A 17,793-nucleotide genomic window follows, 5' to 3' on the forward strand; every position below is an offset into this window, starting at 1 on the left:
CATTGCCAACTACTTACTTGGGAATGCCTTTAGGTGCTAAATCAAAGTCTATGAATATCTGGAATTCTGTGATTGAAAAGTGTGAGAAGAAATTATCTAGGTGGAAGTCACAATACATATCACTAGGGGGCAGAGTCACTCTCATTAACTCTGTACTGGATGCACTCCCAACCTATATGATGTCCATCTTTCCCATTCCAGAGGGGGTTATCCAAAGACTTGATAAGATCAGAAGGGACTTTCTTTGGAAGGGTAACCAAGATACGAAGGTATTCCATTTAATTAAGTGCTGTGATGTTATACTGGGAAAGAAGCAAGGTGGTTTAGGTATCAGGAACTTAAATTTACAGAGCAAAGCTTTAAGACTCAAATGGCTGTGGAGGTAGTCACAAACACCTCAACCTTACTGAGGAAGAATCATTAAAACAAAATATGGGGAAGATAACAATTGGGTGACTAAGGAGGTGAACACCCCTTGGGGAATCAGCTTGTGGAGATCTATAAGAAATCTTTGGCCTTTCTTGAGGATCCATTCCACTGTTAAAAGTGATCAATGGTGAAAACACTTCTTTCTGGGAGGACAAATGGTTGGGAAGCACTTGTCTAAAGGAACTCTTTCCTAGCATTCATGGACTGGCAGTACATCAAGATAAGAAGGTAGCTGAGAACTGGACTGCTCAAGGATGGGACATTCAGGTTAGAAGAAACTTCAATGATTGGGAAATCAATACATTGACAGAATTTTCCAAAAAACTGGAAGAATTTAAAGTAACACGGGAAGGAGCAGACAAACTATGGTGGCAAGAAGACAGCAAAGGCATTTACAAAGTGAGCTCAGCTTACAAATTCTTGATCCAGGGGAACCAACAAGGGCAACATTGCCCTTGGAAGCACATATGGAAAGTGAAGGTGCCTCACAAAGTTGCATGTTTCACTTGGCGGTTGGCAAGAGAAGCTGTTTTGACTCAAGAAAACCTCAAAAAAAGAAAGTTCTCTCTTTGTTCCAGATGCTACTTGTGTGGTGAAGAGGTTGAGACAGTTGGTCATCTATTTTTACATTGTAGGATTACAGCCCAGCTATGGAGGATTTTTATCAATCTAAGAGGCATTGTTTGGGTAATGCCAAAAAGGATTACTCAGTTACTTTATAGCTGGGAGGAGGCAGGAGTAGGAGCCTCAGACAGAGATAAATGGAGGATTGTCCCAGCCTGCATTTGGTGGACAATATGGAAAGAAAGGAATACCAGGTGTTTTTTTTTGACAATGTTAACATTCTATATATCCACAGGTATACTATACCATAAAAGTATAGTCCCCCAACCAAACTATTACAGATTGTAGCAAAAAAGCGCCTTCCTATATTGCTAGTTACATATTATCCAAAACATCAAAGATATCTTCTGCTTCAACTAGACATTCCTTCTCACACCAAAAATAGTAGAGAGCTAAACAATTCATCTTCAGCTTCTGTATGTCACTATGTTTATCTTCAAAGCATCTCTGATTTCTCTCTTTCCATACAGTCCACCATATACATGCAGGGACAACCCTCCATCTCTCCTTCTGATTTGACAAAAGACCTTCTCTGTCCCAACTGCTAAGGGCCCCCTTTGTATTACCTGGCATCACCCATCTGATTCCCCTCAGGTTAATGAAGATCTTCCAGATTTGGTATGTCCATTTGCAATGTAAAAAGAGATGGTTGGCTGTCTCTGATTGTTCCCCACATAAATAACATCTAGAACATAGATCAAAACCCATTCTTCTCAGTTTCTCCTGTGTCAATACTGCTTCTTTGGCCACCAACCAAGAGAAGCAAGCTACTTTCAGAGGTATCTTCACTTTCCAAATCATTTTCCATGGCCAACAACCCACTTGGTTGTTTACTTTGGTTAGAATCCTGTATGCCTCTGTCACCTTAAAATTTCCTCGGGAATTTCCTTGCCATACCATAGCATCTGCATTTCCAGTGATGCCCTTAAACTGATTTAGGACATTATAAAACTCTGTTATCCTCCCAATTTCCCAGTCATTTAGCATTCTCCTAAAAGTCAAGTTCCATCCCTGATTAGACCATGCCTCAGCTACTGTTACTTCTTCTTGTTGGTTTAGAATGTAGATATCTGGGAGGCTTTGTTGTAGGGAACCTTGTCCCATCCAATTGTCCTTCCAGAAGGATATCTTCCTGCCATTTCCCACCTTTAACCTTGAGTTATTCCACATCTTTGGCCACAAGTTTCTGATGGACCTCCAAACACTGCAACCATATGGGGTGGTTACTGTATTTGTGGTCCAACTACCATCTTCCCCATATTTCTTTCTGATAACTTCCTTCCATAAAGGTTCTTCTTCTGAGGCATATCTCCACAACCATTTCATCATCAAACTCTGATTTTGGGCCTTCAAATTCCTTATTCCCAGACCTTCCTCCTTCTTGCTTCTTAGCAAAATTTCCCATTTGACTAAATGGAATTTCTTGTCATCACTATTTCCCTGCCAAAAGAAGTTATTTCTTAATGTGTCTATTCTCTTTATCACACTAGCAGGGGCTGGGAATATTGACATCATATATGTTGGTAATGCATCTAAAACACTATTGATAAGTGTCAATCTCCCTCCCAAAGATAAGTATTGCATCTTCCAGTTTGTCAAAAAAAAAAATTCACACTTCTCTATTACTCCACTCCATATTCCCTTTGATTTGCTTTTTGCCCCTAAAGGCATACCCAAATATATCGTGGGTAATTCTCCTACTTTCCCTCCCAGTATATCAGCTAACACACGAATCTGCTCCACATTGTTCACTGGATAGATAAAACTCTTTCCCCAATTGATGTGAAGCCCAGAAATGGCCTCAAAGATGATGAAAATAACCCTCAGTATTCTCAACTGCTCCATCTCAGCATCACAAAAAATCAAAGTATCATCTGCATATTGTAGGTGAGAGATTTCCACATTATTGTCAACCCTGTTATTTACCTTAAAACCCCTGATCCAACCGTTACTTCTAGCAGTTTTCAGCATATCATTCATCCCCTCCATAGCTAAGATGAATAGAAAAGGTGACAGAGGGTCTCCCTGTCTCAGACCCCTCTTAGAAGGGAAAAAACCTGCTGGTGAGCTATTTATCAGGATTGAGAACTTCACTGTACTGATGCAATATTTGATCCACCTGATCCATTTATTGCCAAAGCCAGGTGTTTTGAAGACACCAGCAGTGAAGTACAGCAGATCAAACTGAATTGCATTAAGCTTTTTTGTTTTTGGTGCAAGCAGATCTACCTAGATGATACTGAGTCCATAATAGAAATCCTAGGTTCTTGTTAGAATTTCACTTTATGGACTAGTTTCCTGACTTTTGCTATGACGTAAATATGGTTTTCAGTACAACCTATGTACTGATCTAGTCAAATACATACAACTGTTACTTTCTAAAAAAGAAAAAAAAAATGTCAAATATATACTTATATATGTCATAAAATACATTTATTCTCTATATCTTTAACACTCGTACCCATACGCCTATCTTTTTTTTTTTTTGAAACTGGTAACTTGTGTGTATTAATAGACAAAACAGTACATAGGTTGTACTGAAACCATATTTACACCCATACTCCTGTCTGTATCCCCGAATTTCTAAGATTTAGTTTAGGTGATGACGAATCCGACTTCTAGATCCGCACCCGTGTCGGGTGCCCACACGCGTATCAGAGCAACATAATGCAAAAGAGGTGACTAGACTCATTCCTATATGCCATCTAATTCAAACTAGGATTTCACATGCCATCACTTTTCAGACCTATAACATAAGAAATGGCTAGAAGTTTACCATGGATATAGCTGCATGAGTTATCTGCAATACGTCTATGCATGCGACAACACATCCATCTGCAAAAATATAGGTTAAGCTTGACGGTGGAAACCACTTTCACTATTAACGTCAGAGTTGGAAAAATGTAGAAAATGTCAAGAAGCAAAAGCTCACCTCTATCTAGAACAGGAAGGTGTAGAAACTTCCCATCATGCATTATATGCAGAGCTTCAAGTATCGTTGTCTCTAATGTTGCGCATTCAGGGTTTGAGGTCATTACCTACAAATATGACAAGGTCTCAGTAAAAACATTTTTCCTTGGATAAGAGACATGGCTAAAGAGAACCAAAAAACAATATTTGTATATTCCTGCATATTCTGAAATTCTATCAGCTCCAAGACGTTGACCAAAAGGAACCTTTCCTCTCACCAGCTATTCAGGTTAATAAGATGTGAAAGCGTGCTTATCTCTATAAGAAGGGTGTGTTCCGAGGTGTGAAGTGGGACAGAAGGAACATCACAGATGAGCTTTTGAATAAAATGAACTTTTGACAAAGTCCAAAGAGTACAAGGTGAAAATAAGCTGTTCAACAAAGTCCAGCAATGAAGACTACCATGTAGATGGAGCATTGCGTGAGCTTCCAAAAACAAGTTCAGCTGCCAATGATGAACTTGAATAAGCACCTCAGGATTTCCATGAGAAGGATGCTCAGTGTTACTTAAAGAATTGCATGTCAATTTCAGAGCATCCTTCTAACGTTTAAACATGCATCAACAAGCCATATAGCAAAATACCAAATAACATCATGTTATTTCCTCAACTATCAGGTCACCTATTTTAACAATGGAATACATCCTACAGTGCTTTAATAATAATGCAATAGTCAGGGACTTGTCCCCTCCCGTTCTAACCTGAGACATAACTGCAACTGCACACCATTATCCTAATGTTTCACACACCTGCCACAACACAACCTTCCCCAACGCGTGAACTTTGCTAGATCAGCTCAAATTTTCTATTACTAATCATCAACATTTGTTCTGACCACAGTTTTAGAAATTGTATTTTCTGCTTCTCAATGGTATAAACACCAACCTTGAAGTATCAAGAATTGAACTTTTACACCAAACGCATGACTGTATAGTTTCACGGAGGGTTAATTTCTTGGTCCTCAAATTTTGTTAACTTTCTGCTGGAGAAGCAACAACATACCCAGTGAGATCCCACAAGTGGGGTCTAGGAGGGTAGAGTGTGTGCAGACGTTACCCCTACCTTGTGAGGTAGAGAGTCAGTTTCTGAAAGACCATCGGCTCAAAAAATAGGTTTGAAGAGCACAAGAGTGAAAGAAGCTCTAATCAAAATAGTACTAGAGGTGGCAAACGGATGGGTTGGGCTGAATTTGGGTGGGTCAAAGTGGGCTGAGTTAATAAATGGGTGGGTCAGCAGCTTGGGCTAAAATGGGCTAAAAAGTAAGTCAAAACCCAACCCACCGAATTCTTACTAAGTTTTAATTGCTTTATTTGTTCTTTTATAATGTTTGAGTACCTAATAAAATTATTATTTTTCTTTATTATGGCTATATGTAACATATTAAATTAAGAAAATGCCTTTTTGAAAATATTTTGACAAGATTTCTCATGGATCAATTTGGGCTAACTATCAGCCTAAATTTTTGATGGGCTGAAATGGGTTGGGCTTAAATGGTCTGGGCTAATAAATGGGCGGGTCAATAATCAGCCCAACTTGGCGGGTTGGACGGGTTATGATTTTATGGGCTAATTCTGCCACCTCTAGAAAATACTAAGAAAAGAAAAAGGTAAAAGATAAACAGAATGGCTGGATTCACCCATATGGGAAACTAAACACATAAGGGTGATAGAGTTTGAATTTGCAGAAGAGAGGTGATCCATTTAGATGCTTTGACGTTGACCGAGCAAGAGATTGAGGGATCGAGAAATGATGAGGAGAAAAGATACTGGGTAGCAAACTATAATGTCTGATAAATTGGATTAAGAATGCTGCTATTCCTTGTAATTCACGAGTACTTTGTTTTCTGTCATATATAGCTACTAATCAATAAATAAATAGTTTAAGGCAACAGAAAAATTAAAAGATAGCTTCAGCTATAAAGAGGAAGGCTTATTTCAAAATCATCCTTTTAAACTCATTTGTCGAACAAAATAGCATAAAAGAACATGATTTTTAAGTATGTCACAACTATAACATACTACCTCATGTCTACATATATATCAGGCAAAAGTTAAGGAAATGGTGACACACACACGCGCACATACATAATATATTTTATGGTTATTAACTGTTTCATTTGGTTGTCTTATTTTTAAAATATCAGGTTATCCATATCCATCAAAATATTTACCACTTATGCGTCACTAATTAATGTTGTTTTTTCTCTTGCAGCTGAGCTTCAACTCAGTAAGTAGATTAATAAGTTGGATGAGTATCAAAAGTCTAAAAGGAGCAAAGAGATGTAAATTGAGGAGCTTGGGACCCTAAAGAAAAGAAGCAAAAATATGAATGAAGGGAGAAAAGTGCAGCCCGCACTTTATTGTGCAGTGACGCGCTTGCCGGTAGAAGTTTATTAATTCAGTATGGGAGAAGAGTGTGAAGCTGACAAGAAGTAAAGTGCAGACCGCACTATATTGTGCGGCTTCTCTCTTGCCAGAAGAACTGAAGCTGAAATTCTCTGAGAGACTGTTTGGAAAGCCATCTAGGAATTGGATTTGTGTGTAATTGGGTGTAATTACACAGTTTAGCATGTCCGTATGGCCAAGTAATTGCTTGGTCAACATGGAATTGGGTGTAACTGAAGAGGTGGAATCACACTCTTCAATTCTCAAGGGGGAGGTAAGAATTGGCGGTAAATACACTACGTAATTACAAGCTAATATAACTTTTCTAATTTTATTTTATTTTTTTGATTAAGCACCGGGTGTCCGGGTCTCTTTGAGCCCCGACTAATCCCGGGAGCGCACAGGCCCTCGGCAAGGAGTTTCCCGCAAGTGCACCACGGTTAATTCAGGGTTTTACCCCAGTCCGATGGCCCTCAGAAATTGTTTGCACCCAGTGGGTTTCGAACTTGAGACCTTGAAAGGGAGCACCCCAAGGCTCAAGCCAATTACCACCAGGCCAACCCCTGAGGGTTTTTTCTAATTTTATTTTATTTTTCTTTTCTCAAATAAATTAATAATAATCCTTTGACACTATTTCTCTTCCATTTCTCTTATTCTCAAATATGATTAGGTTCAATGTTATTTAGTTAATTTCTTGCTTATATTTCAAATTAGTGGCTGCAAATATTGATTTATGCCCTAAATATCTTGATTCTCACTTGAGGAAGGACAATTAGGATTGAGTAAATTAACTAACAATCAATTAGACTAATTGAGAGGTCAATTAGTTCTAATTAAAGGGATTGAACTAGAGATAAGAATATCCCGAATTGCGCAATTAACCAGTTGATCTTAATGCAATCCTTTTGACTTGAAGGAGTTAAACTTGGCTTAGACCACTCAATATTGAGTGGGTAATTGAGTATTTGTTGCCCTAACATCCTTAACCACTAAAAGCTTGACAAATTATATTTGTTAGCTTTACATCTAGGTTAGGTACACATCCTATGTTTTTTTATCAGTTGAGTACAACCTAGTTAAATTTCCGCACCCAAGTGTTTGATTAATTCTTATTAGTCTTAATTTAGTAGTTTTAATACATTACAATAATTTTAAGAGGATAAACGTGGTCCCATGAGACCCCTGTTTGTATAGAAGATTGGGTCTCCTTTTTTGAGAATCATGTTTTGACGTAGGTTCTCTTTTTGGTATACGGCTTGTATACGGTACTTTTTCCCCCAATTGTCAATAAAATTATTACAACAACAACAACAACAACCCAGTGAAATCCCACAACGTGGGGTCTGGGGAGGGTAGAGTGTACGCAGACCTTACTCCTACCAAGGTAGGACGGTTGTTACCGAAAGACCCTCGGCTCAATAAAAAGCATAAAAAGAGGTCAGATAAGGCTAAGAGATTCAAAGCGATATGGAAATAAAATTATTACCTTATCAAAAAAGAATACAGATACCTAAAAGTCTAACTCTCAAGCTCCTTCAGGTTCGATATCTGATCTGGCGAGTCACTATATTAGTACGATCGCTTTACATAAAAGGTGTAACTTAAGCGTATTAGTTATCATGCATCCAAGTCCCTGGTTTCTAAATAGAAGCCAAACCCGAAGCAGATGACAAGTAAAATATGCAAAGGATAGAGTGATACCATTCTTAAATAGAATTGCACCATTGAGAGCAATCCCACATGCAAATCCTTAAGGATATTTTACCAAGCTACAAATTGAACACTATTTGCATAACAACGATTGTTTCATTGCTTTCATGTGAAGCAAGGGGTTGTCACTTCATGGTTGAAGCCTTGTGCTTCATAAAAGTGTACTCTTCAAAGAATGGGGTGCAAAGTGATCCCAACGTGATGTGTTGACTCTTTGAATTTCAATTTAAAAATGAAAAAACAGAAGGGAAAATGACCTTTGCTATTGAATATAAAAACTTATCTAGAAGTATGCTTTAGCGTTCTCTTTGTTGTTCTTATCTTCTTGGCCTCCTAGATTTTGTACTGCTTGTTCTAAAACTACTTGTATTTCTCAACTTCTTTTGATTCACCTTTTTCTTCTCAATCAAATGACTCTTTCCTTTTTTTCTTCTAGTATGCAAGTCCTCTTATTCTGCTACTTCTATCTTTAACTTCTTGTTTGCTTCTGTCTTCTACTTTCCCAGTATAACACTAATGTAATCAAAGTTGAAAAGTAATGTTGCAAATTAATTATATTTCAGGTTGATTAATTGGAGATTAATCCCTTCCCTTCCCTTTTCCCTTTTCTTCTTCTACTCTTCTTCTTCTATTCTCCTTTTTTCCCTTTTTTATCTGCTTCTGGCGCTGCCAGAGCGCCGCTGCGCCATCGCCGGTGACTTTTCCGGCAACATTTTCCGGCCAGCCCTCTCTTTCTCTCTCCTTTTTTTTTCTTTTTTCTTTTCTTGTTCTTTTTTTTCTTTTTCCCCCCTCTTCTCTTCTCCCTTTCAGGTCTTTGTGAACATTTTTCCGGTAGTGAACAGTAACTCGGACGTTGAACAGTGTTTTCCGGCGGCGACCAGGTTCAGTTCAACTGGAGTTGGTACCTCCGGTTGCCATATCCATTATTTGTCCATACACTTGTAGTTACACTTTGCTGACTTTAGACCTTTGAATAATTTATTAGTTCATACTCATTTTCGTGGCTTTGGTTAGTGATGGTAGACTAGGGTCATGTTCTCGTTCGGGGACGGAGGCGAGGGTTAGGAGGGGTAAGTGGGTTAAAGGAGCGTCTAGGTTGAGTTCTTGGAACATTGAGACGTAAACGGGGAAGTCCATAGAGCTAGTTAAGATTCTTAAGAAGAGAAAGATTAATATAGCTTGTGTCCAAGAGACCAAATGGGTAGGTCCTAAAGCTAAGGAGGTAGACGGGTATAAGTTGTGGTTCTCTGATAGGTCGAAGTATAGAAATGGGGTGGGCATTTTAGTAGATAGTGAATTAAGGGATCAGGTGGTAGAGGTTAGGAGAGCCACTGATAGGATGATGTCGATTAAGGTGGTCGTTGAAGGGCTCACTTTGAACATTATTAGTGCATATGCGCAGCAAGCGGGCATAGGCGAGGAGGAGAAGAGGCGCTTTTGGGAGGATTTGGACGAGTTAGTGGGAGGCATACCGCCTACTGAGAAGCTATTCGTGGGAGGTGATTTCAATGGGCACATCGGGCCTATTTCGGGAGGTTATGATGATGTGCATGGAGGCTTTGGCTTCGGGGACAAGAATGGAGGAGGAGTCTCACTTTTGGATTTTGCAAGAGCTTTTGGGTTGGTGATAGCCAATTCGAGTTTCCCAAAGAATGAGGAGCACTTGCTAACCTTCCGTAGTTCAGTGGCTAAGACTCAAATAGACTTTCTACTCCTTAGGAAGGATGATAAAGGTCTGTGCAAAGACTGTAAGGTCATTCCGAGCGACTATCTTACAACCCGACATAAGCTCTTGGTGATGGATTTAGGGATCAAGATGACGAGGAAGAAGAGGGTCGTGGATGACCGACCTAAGATCAGATGGGGGAGTTTAAACACGACTAGTGCCCTGGAGGTGGGAGAGAAATTGAAGGTAATGGGGGCCTGGGATAGTAGTGGGGATGCGACCAGTATGTGGGACAGGACGGCTAGTTGCATTAGGGTGGTAGCAAGGGAAGTGTTGGGGGTCTCGACAGGTAGTCGTGGTCAGCATCGAGGGGACTGGTGGTGGAATGAAGAAGTTCAAGGGAAGGTGGAAGCAAAGAAGGTGGCGTATGCGAAGTTGATAGAAAGTAAGGATGAGGTGGAGAAGTGGACGAATAGGGAACTTTATAAGATGGCGAGGAAGGAGGCGAAGTTGGCGGTTTCGACGGCAAAAACGGCAACTTTTGAACGCCTTTATGCTGAACTAGAAGAGCGATCAGAAATTGTTCAGGCTAGCCAAGGCGAGGGAGAGAAAGGCACGTGATGTGGATCAAGTGAAGTGCATCAAGGACAAGCATGGCAAAGTATTGGTAGAGGAGACTCTCATTAGACGGAGATGGCAGTCATACTTCTACAAACTCTTGAATGAAGAAGGGGACAGAGACATTGTGTTGGGAGATTTAGAACATACAGGAAGGCGTCACGATTTTGGGTATTGCAGGAGTATTAAGGTTGAGGAGGTTAAGGGTGCTATTCGTAGGATGCGCAGGGGAAGAGCGACCGGACTTGACAAGATTCCTGGGGAATTTTGGAAGAGCGCGGGCCCGGCAGGTTTGGAGTGGCTGACTAGGTTGTTTAATGTCATCTTTAAGACGGCAATGATGCCCGAAGAATGGAGGTCGAGTGTAATGATCCCTCTATACAAGAACAAGAGAGATATCCAGAGTTGCAACAACTACAGAGGTATCAAGCTGCTAAGCCATACTATGAAAGTGTGGGAAAGGGTGGTGGAGATGAGAGTGAGGAGAGGCGTGTCTATTTCAGAGAACCAGTTCGGATTCATGTCGGGACGCTCAACTACAGAAGCCATCCACCTTGTGAGGAGACTGGTGGAGCAATATAGGGAGAGGAAGAGGGACTTACACATGGTATTCATCGACCTAGAAAAGGCTTACGACAAAGTTCCAAGAGAGATCCTATGGAGATGCTTCGAGACTAAAGGTGTACATGTGGTGTACATTAGGGTGATCAATGACATGTATGAGGGAGCCAAAACCAGGGTAAGGACAATAGGAGGAGACTCAGAGCACTTTCCAGTTGTGATAGGGTTACATCAAGGATTAGCTCTTAGTCCGTTTATTTGCCTTGGTGATGGATGGATTGACGCGGCAAATTCAAGGTGAGGTGCCATGGTGTATGCTTTTCGCGGATGACATAGTCCTGATCAACGAGACTCGTAGCGGAGTTAACGCTAAGCTGGAGGGTTGGAGACATACTCTGGAGTCAAAGGGTTTAAGCTGAGTAGGACCAAGACAGAGTACTTAGAGTGTAAGTTTAGTGAAGCACCTCAGGAGGCTGGCTTAGAAGTGAGGCTTGGTACCCAGGCCATCCAGAAGAAAAGTAGTTTCAAGTATCTTGGATCTATTATGCAAGGCAACGGGGAGATTGATGATGATGTCACACATCGTATTGGGGCAGGGTGGATGAAATGGAGGCTTGCTTCCGGAGTGCTATGTGACAAGAAGGTGCCACCACAACTTAAGGGCAAATTCTACAAAGTGGTGGTTAGACCGACTATGTTGTATGGGGCGGAGTGTTGGCCAGTTAAGATCTCTCACGTTCAAAAGATGAAAGTTGCCGAGATGAGAATGTCGAGATGGATGTGTGGCCACACCAAGAGTGACAGGATTAGGAATGAGGATATTCGGGACAAGGTGGGAGTGGCCTCGGTGGAAGACAAAATGCGAGAAGCGAGATTGAGATGGTTTGGGCATGTGAAGAAGAGAGACACAGATGCCCCAGTGTGGAGGTGTGAGAGGTTGGCCATGGATGGTTTCAGACGAGGTAGGGGTAGGCCGAAGAAGTATTGGGGAGAGGTAATTAGACACGACATGGCGCAGTTACAGCTTACCGAGGACATGACCTTAGATAGGAGGGTTTGGAGGACTCAGATTAGGGTAGAAGGCTCGTAGATAGTCTCGTTACCCTGTCTTATTAGTAGTGGCATTATCGCAGTTTAATTTCTTGTGCTCTGATTTCTGCTATTATCTGTTATTTCCTGTGCTTTGATTATCCTATGTTATCTGTGTCGCTTGCGTTATTTCATTTCCATATGGCTTTGAATCTCTTAGCCTTATCTGACCTCTTTTTATGCTTTTTTTATTGAGCCGAGGGTCTTTCGGAAACAGCCGTCCTACCTTGGTAGGAGTAAGGTCTGCGTACACTCTACCCTCCCAGACCCCACGTTGTGGGATTTCACTGGGTTGTTGTTGTTGTTGTTGTTGATTAATTGGAGATGGAAATCTAATTTTTGTGATTGAAGTTGTCTTTTATGGCTTTCATTGAAACTTTATTCTAATAATATCATCATTATTATATATTCAATACTAAGACAAGTAACTTTAATTGCACTTGATTATTATGAGTACTTTAATCTATTTACAGTCAGTATTTAACTTTCGGTAATAAGTGTGTGCTTCACTTCTCACTTTTGATTTTAAACCACATGGATTTTGTCACTTTTTTGCACTTTTTGCTGTTAAAAACACTGAAGTAACAGAAAATGTTTGGAACTCTCATTGGAATTAAGACAGCTAGAGATAAGGAGAAACAAAACCTTCTCCACCAGTGTCAGCTCAGGGGATAGATTTTGTGCTACAACACGCATAAGAATATCTTTTGAGCTGCATCACAATACCAGCAGACATCTATTAGCCATGCACTACATAATTGCCAAGTGTTTGGCATGAAAAGATAATAACATTAGTAGATGTACATAGAATTCCAGCTTGTTGAGGAAAAGTAAATACGTCAATATCCCCTGAATTTTGTTTCCAACAGTGATAACAGCCGAGTTGACCCGTAATTCTCGCATCTTCTTAGCAGCAACATACACAGGATCTGAGGGGCATACTATTGCAACCCTGATGACATAACAGGATTCAAATCAGGCGCTAAAAGTCAATCTGCACACATTCTTAAATTTAAGAGGTGACAGGAAAGTTAAGCTATACTTGGTATTTTCAGAAACAATGGCTGACAAAGAGGGCTTGAACATCCGCTCCCGCAGTGTTTCTATAAATGCAGATGGAGCTGAAACAGAGTGCAGAAACCATAAGGCGATTACCATACTTCAGATGTATAAGTTTATTACGAGCTCAAACTAATCAGGAACAATCTGATGTAAGCAACAAATTGAGAGGAATGCATATTGACCAAGCATCAAGTGTAGACAGCTTATATTGCTTGTATATGTTAGCCAAGCAAACTTGGATCCATGTCTACCTACTCATCAACTTTGTTTCAAAGTCATACACACTCAACTCCACATCTCCATTAACTGGTAATGGCCTTTGTAAGGCCAAAAAAGTCACGAAAAGCATATCACAAACATTGATATAGCATTTGGTCACAGACCTGAAGTTAAGAGATGTATCATCATAACTCTCTGCCAAATACCACTTCAAATGTAGTGGCAATCTCTAGGCCACTCTAATAATAAAAAAATTAACATTAAAAAAAAAAAAAAAAAAAAAATATACACAGTATGTTCCTGAATTGCGCTCACTTAAGTATCCCTTGCTATCTACTAGTTACCAACTCCCTGCAATAAATAATAAATCTGAACAGAGGAGATAATCTATTTGATAGCTCGCAAATCTTGCTTTCATCTAGTAGAGTCTGGTCAGAGCTGACATACCACAGGGAAGAATTGAAAGATTATTGTTGTACTTGTACATAGGAAAAATCAATAGAGGCGTTTAGAGACAACACATAATATTAACTTTTGGTACATGATCCAGCAACTAACACTTTAACGAAGCAGTATTGTCACATGGAGCACTACTAACCCGAGAAGTTGTTCCCCCACTGTCGTTCGACCCCTTCAACAGCCGCAGCAATTGCACTTCCCTGTTCTGCAGCCTTCTCCATCCTTGATATAGCATCAAAAAGGCATTTTGTAATATCCAGCAATGCTATAACTTCACCATTTTCCACAACAGGAAGATGGCGGAATTTACCTGTTAAAATGAGCAAAACAAGACGATATAAAAATCAGAATAAAGAAAAAAGTCTTTTACCAGATTAATGCTCTAGCAACGTGTATCTCAAGTACAAGAGAAGTCCATTAACAAACAGCTTCCAATTTCGTAAATTAAAGCAGTACGCCCGTGCCAGTTCCAACTGCTACTTCACAATTTTATTGATCACTAATCCCGCTAAATTAATTCTAAAATAACTCCTCGATGGAACTAGGCCTAGGTGTATGAACATTTGTTGTGATTCCCGTTCATTTTTAATGTGGGTGTGGGTGGGGGGTGGGGTAGGGGGGGGAGAGAAAATTAGAATATAACATGTCAAGAAAGACACCTTGCACCATCTTCTGAAGGGCTTCAATAGCCAATGAATCTGCAGTCACAAAAATGGGGTTCCTGGTCATAACCTTCGAAATAATTGTCTGGTCAGGCCTCAACTCCTCAGCTATAACCCTAGTTGCAATATCCTACACAGAAATCCGAATTTAAAAAATTAATAAGACAAGAAAGCGAGAAACAACTAATTTCCAATGCTGCTGTAAGTGTCTTCAGTTTTACTTTTACAAATGTAACTTCCCTATAAGTTGTCACTTTCCTTCATTTTATCCTAACAACTCCCGCGTCTACTCATAGATAAGGGAGGAATAGCCTTGTTGAGAAGTTGGGGGTTCTTGTCACCAAGGGAAATTGGGAAAAAAGACACTATTGAGCTCTTCGGTTGTGGATGTGGGGAGGAGAGGTGGGGTTTACCATATCTAGAAGAAAATACTAAAAATAAATAAATAAATAAATAAATAAATAAATGGAAAAACAGCAATAACAGTCTCCTGGTCTACTTATCTATTTGTTTGGTCTCGTTGAACACTATCAAGTTCATTGAATGTTGATTATACAACACTCCCTAATCGATAGAATGGATATTTTCATTCTTCTTGAACCGACCATTTTAGTGTTAAGTTCTTCAGAGATACATAAATCCTAGAATTTAAAAAACATTTTACAAAAAGCAGTACACCAAACATGTGAACGCATGCACGAAAGAAATAACATTAAAAAAAAAAAAAAAAAAAAAAAAGAGCACAAGAACATGACCGAAGACCTTGTCAGTTACTATGCCAGAGAGTAAGGCATTTGTGTCAGTCAGTAGAACAGCATCAATTCGTCTTGCTGCCATCCGCCGACATGCCTCAGACACGGTGGTCCCCTCTGGAATTGTCAGTGCCTTCGATAACCTCAGCTTCTTCACTGTTCTCTCCCCAGCAACAGACCTAAAAGCACACATGTGAGCATTCAGAAGCATAAAATGTATCCACCACCATGCATAAACATTATCATAAAAGTGCAGACACACCCTAATGTTATATTAATTATATCATTCCCTCCTTCAGACAGGCCAAACAACTGATTTTGTTACCAAAAGTTCTCTTCCATATTTGGTGGAACTTTTTCTAAAGGCAAAGGTAATATTGTTAAAACAGTACCAAGAAGGTACTAGAGAAAGGAAAAAAGATCAGAATTTACCATTTCGTTATTGACTCAGAGAGTCAAAAAGATCCAAAACTGTGTTATGCTATCTAAAATGCTGCAGTTACATCAAAGAGTATAAAATATGTAAATGTTTAAGCTTTACAAAGAAATATGCTCTGCCCTTCATTCAAAGCATCTCATGTTTCTTTCGAGCCACATATTTCAAATGATGCACATCTGTAGTCTTCCAAGTCTTTTTGCACCTGCTGTCAACCTTCTGCTCTTGCTAACATGTTACTAGCTTCCTTGCATCCAATGGAATTACCCAATTTACTCCAAAGTCCAAATAGGTTTACAAATAGAGACCAGATTTGCGAGGCATAGCTACAATGTAAAAATATATTATTGGCATTGCTGCTCTCCAGAGAACTGCTACAAAGGCACACCTATTGCATACTGAGGGGCTTTACATTCCTAGATCATTCTCCATGGCCATCTTCCACAATTATTTGTCTCTGTGTGTGGGCTCAATCACGAGGCAGTTTCAAAAATAGTTAGATTCTTGTTCTCAACGGAATGGGACGTACAATTTAGTAGAATTCGTCAATCTTTGCTACAAAGATTTTCATCAGATCATAATCCAGTCATGCTACAATGTGGTGAATGGGAAATTCCTAAGTTGTAATTTAAATTCGAGAACTGGTGGCTTGAGGTTGAAGGTTTCACAGAAAAAGTTAAGAGCTGGTGATCTCTTTGTGGCAAATGGTAGACCAGATAATGTTTTAGCCTCCAAGTTTAAGGTAAAACTAAAGGAATGGAGTGCAGAAAATTATGGGAGCCTTGAAAAGAGGAAGACATCTATTATAAATTAACTTGCAGACCCGGATAGGCTACGGGACCAAGGAATCTTCGCAGATGATGAAGTACTGGAAAAAGCACATCTGGAAATGGAATTAGAAGAGGTGGCAAAGTATGAAGAGATAGCTTGGCAGCAGAGACCCTTAGCTATATGGCTAAAACAGGGGGACAGGAACACAAAAAATTTCCAAAGGATGGCAAGTGCACGCAACAGAGTCGACTATATAGATATGCTGGAAATTAACGGGGAACAGGTGACTGAACCAGATATTCATACTACTAAAGGGTGAATCCCTCCATTTACCAGAATTTGTATTCTGAAACCGAATTCTAGAGGCCGGGCTTTAATTTTAGTAATTGTCCAAGTATCTCAACTGAGGAGGAGATTTGGCTTAGGAGTTTGAAGAACAGAAAGTTTTGGACAGCATCAAGCTTTGTGCTGTGGACAAAGCTCCAGGTCCAGATGGCTATACAATGTGTTATTATCAAGTGTGCTAGAATTTTCTCAAGGAAGATATTAAGAAAGCAGTGCAGAACTTCCACCCTCAAGAGTATCAAGAAAAGTTTTGATGAACTTATGCGGCTTTAATACCAAGAATGAATGGTGCTAGATATCTAAAAGATTTTACACCTATTAGCCTGGAGGGCAGTGCGTACGAGATCCTTTCAAAGATGCTGCCCGAAAGGCTTAAGAAAGTTGAGGAGAAGCAGCAAATGGCATTTATTAGGAGGAGACAAATAATGGATACTGCCTTAACAGCAAATGAAGTTGTGGATACTAGACTGAAAAGTCACTTGTCTGGGATTCTATGCAAGCTAGACATTGAAAAAGCTTATGATCATGTGAATTAAGCCTTTATAATGAAGGTGCTAAAAGACATGGGCTTTGGATCGAAGTGGTTGAACTGGATATTCTTTTGCATCATCACTGTCAAGTTCTCTATTTTTATAAATGGGTCACCGGAAGGTTCATTCTCCTCACAAAGGAGCCACTAATACTTGCATTAGGATAGGCTGATGTATAGGATAGGCTCTCTACATCACACCCCTTAGGGTGCGGCCCTTCCCGGAATCCTGCTAACGCGGGATGCTTTGTGCATTGGACTACCCTTTTAATGGTTAAAGAACATGCTGAAAATTGCAAACTATAATGGATGGGTGAAGGGATTTAGGGTGAATAATGGGGAAGGCCATGATATGGAAATCTCACATCTCTATGATACTATAGTGCTCTGTGATGCAAGCATGGACCAAGGTATCTAAGACTTATTCTCACAGTTCTTGAGGCTATCTCTAGATACACATAAACTGGAGGAAAAGTTTGATATTTCCAATTAATGAAGTTCTAGAAAT

At 39.9% G+C, this 17,793-nt stretch overlaps 1 protein-coding gene across 1 annotated transcript in view; it reads right to left on the bottom strand.

Moving 5' to 3' along the window:
• LOC132617424 (CBS domain-containing protein CBSCBSPB3) overlaps positions 1-17,793 on the bottom strand; it is a 33,571-nt gene that overhangs the window by 9,769 nt on the left and 6,009 nt on the right. Inside the window, exons 2-9 of the mRNA XM_060332427.1 lie at positions 15,215-15,383; positions 14,450-14,582; positions 13,930-14,100; positions 13,093-13,171; positions 12,889-13,002; positions 12,696-12,762; positions 3,986-4,091; positions 3,830-3,888 (exon numbers count right to left, since the gene is read on the bottom strand). Of these exons, the coding sequence (XP_060188410.1) occupies positions 3,830-3,888; positions 3,986-4,091; positions 12,696-12,762; positions 12,889-13,002; positions 13,093-13,171; positions 13,930-14,100; positions 14,450-14,582; positions 15,215-15,383 (898 nt within the window). The remainder of the gene's footprint in view (positions 1-3,829; positions 3,889-3,985; positions 4,092-12,695; positions 12,763-12,888; positions 13,003-13,092; positions 13,172-13,929; positions 14,101-14,449; positions 14,583-15,214; positions 15,384-17,793) is intronic.

This window comes from Lycium barbarum, chromosome 11 (genome assembly GCF_019175385.1).
Source record: "Lycium barbarum isolate Lr01 chromosome 11, ASM1917538v2, whole genome shotgun sequence".
Taxonomy (NCBI): Eukaryota; Viridiplantae; Streptophyta; class Magnoliopsida; order Solanales; family Solanaceae; genus Lycium; species Lycium barbarum.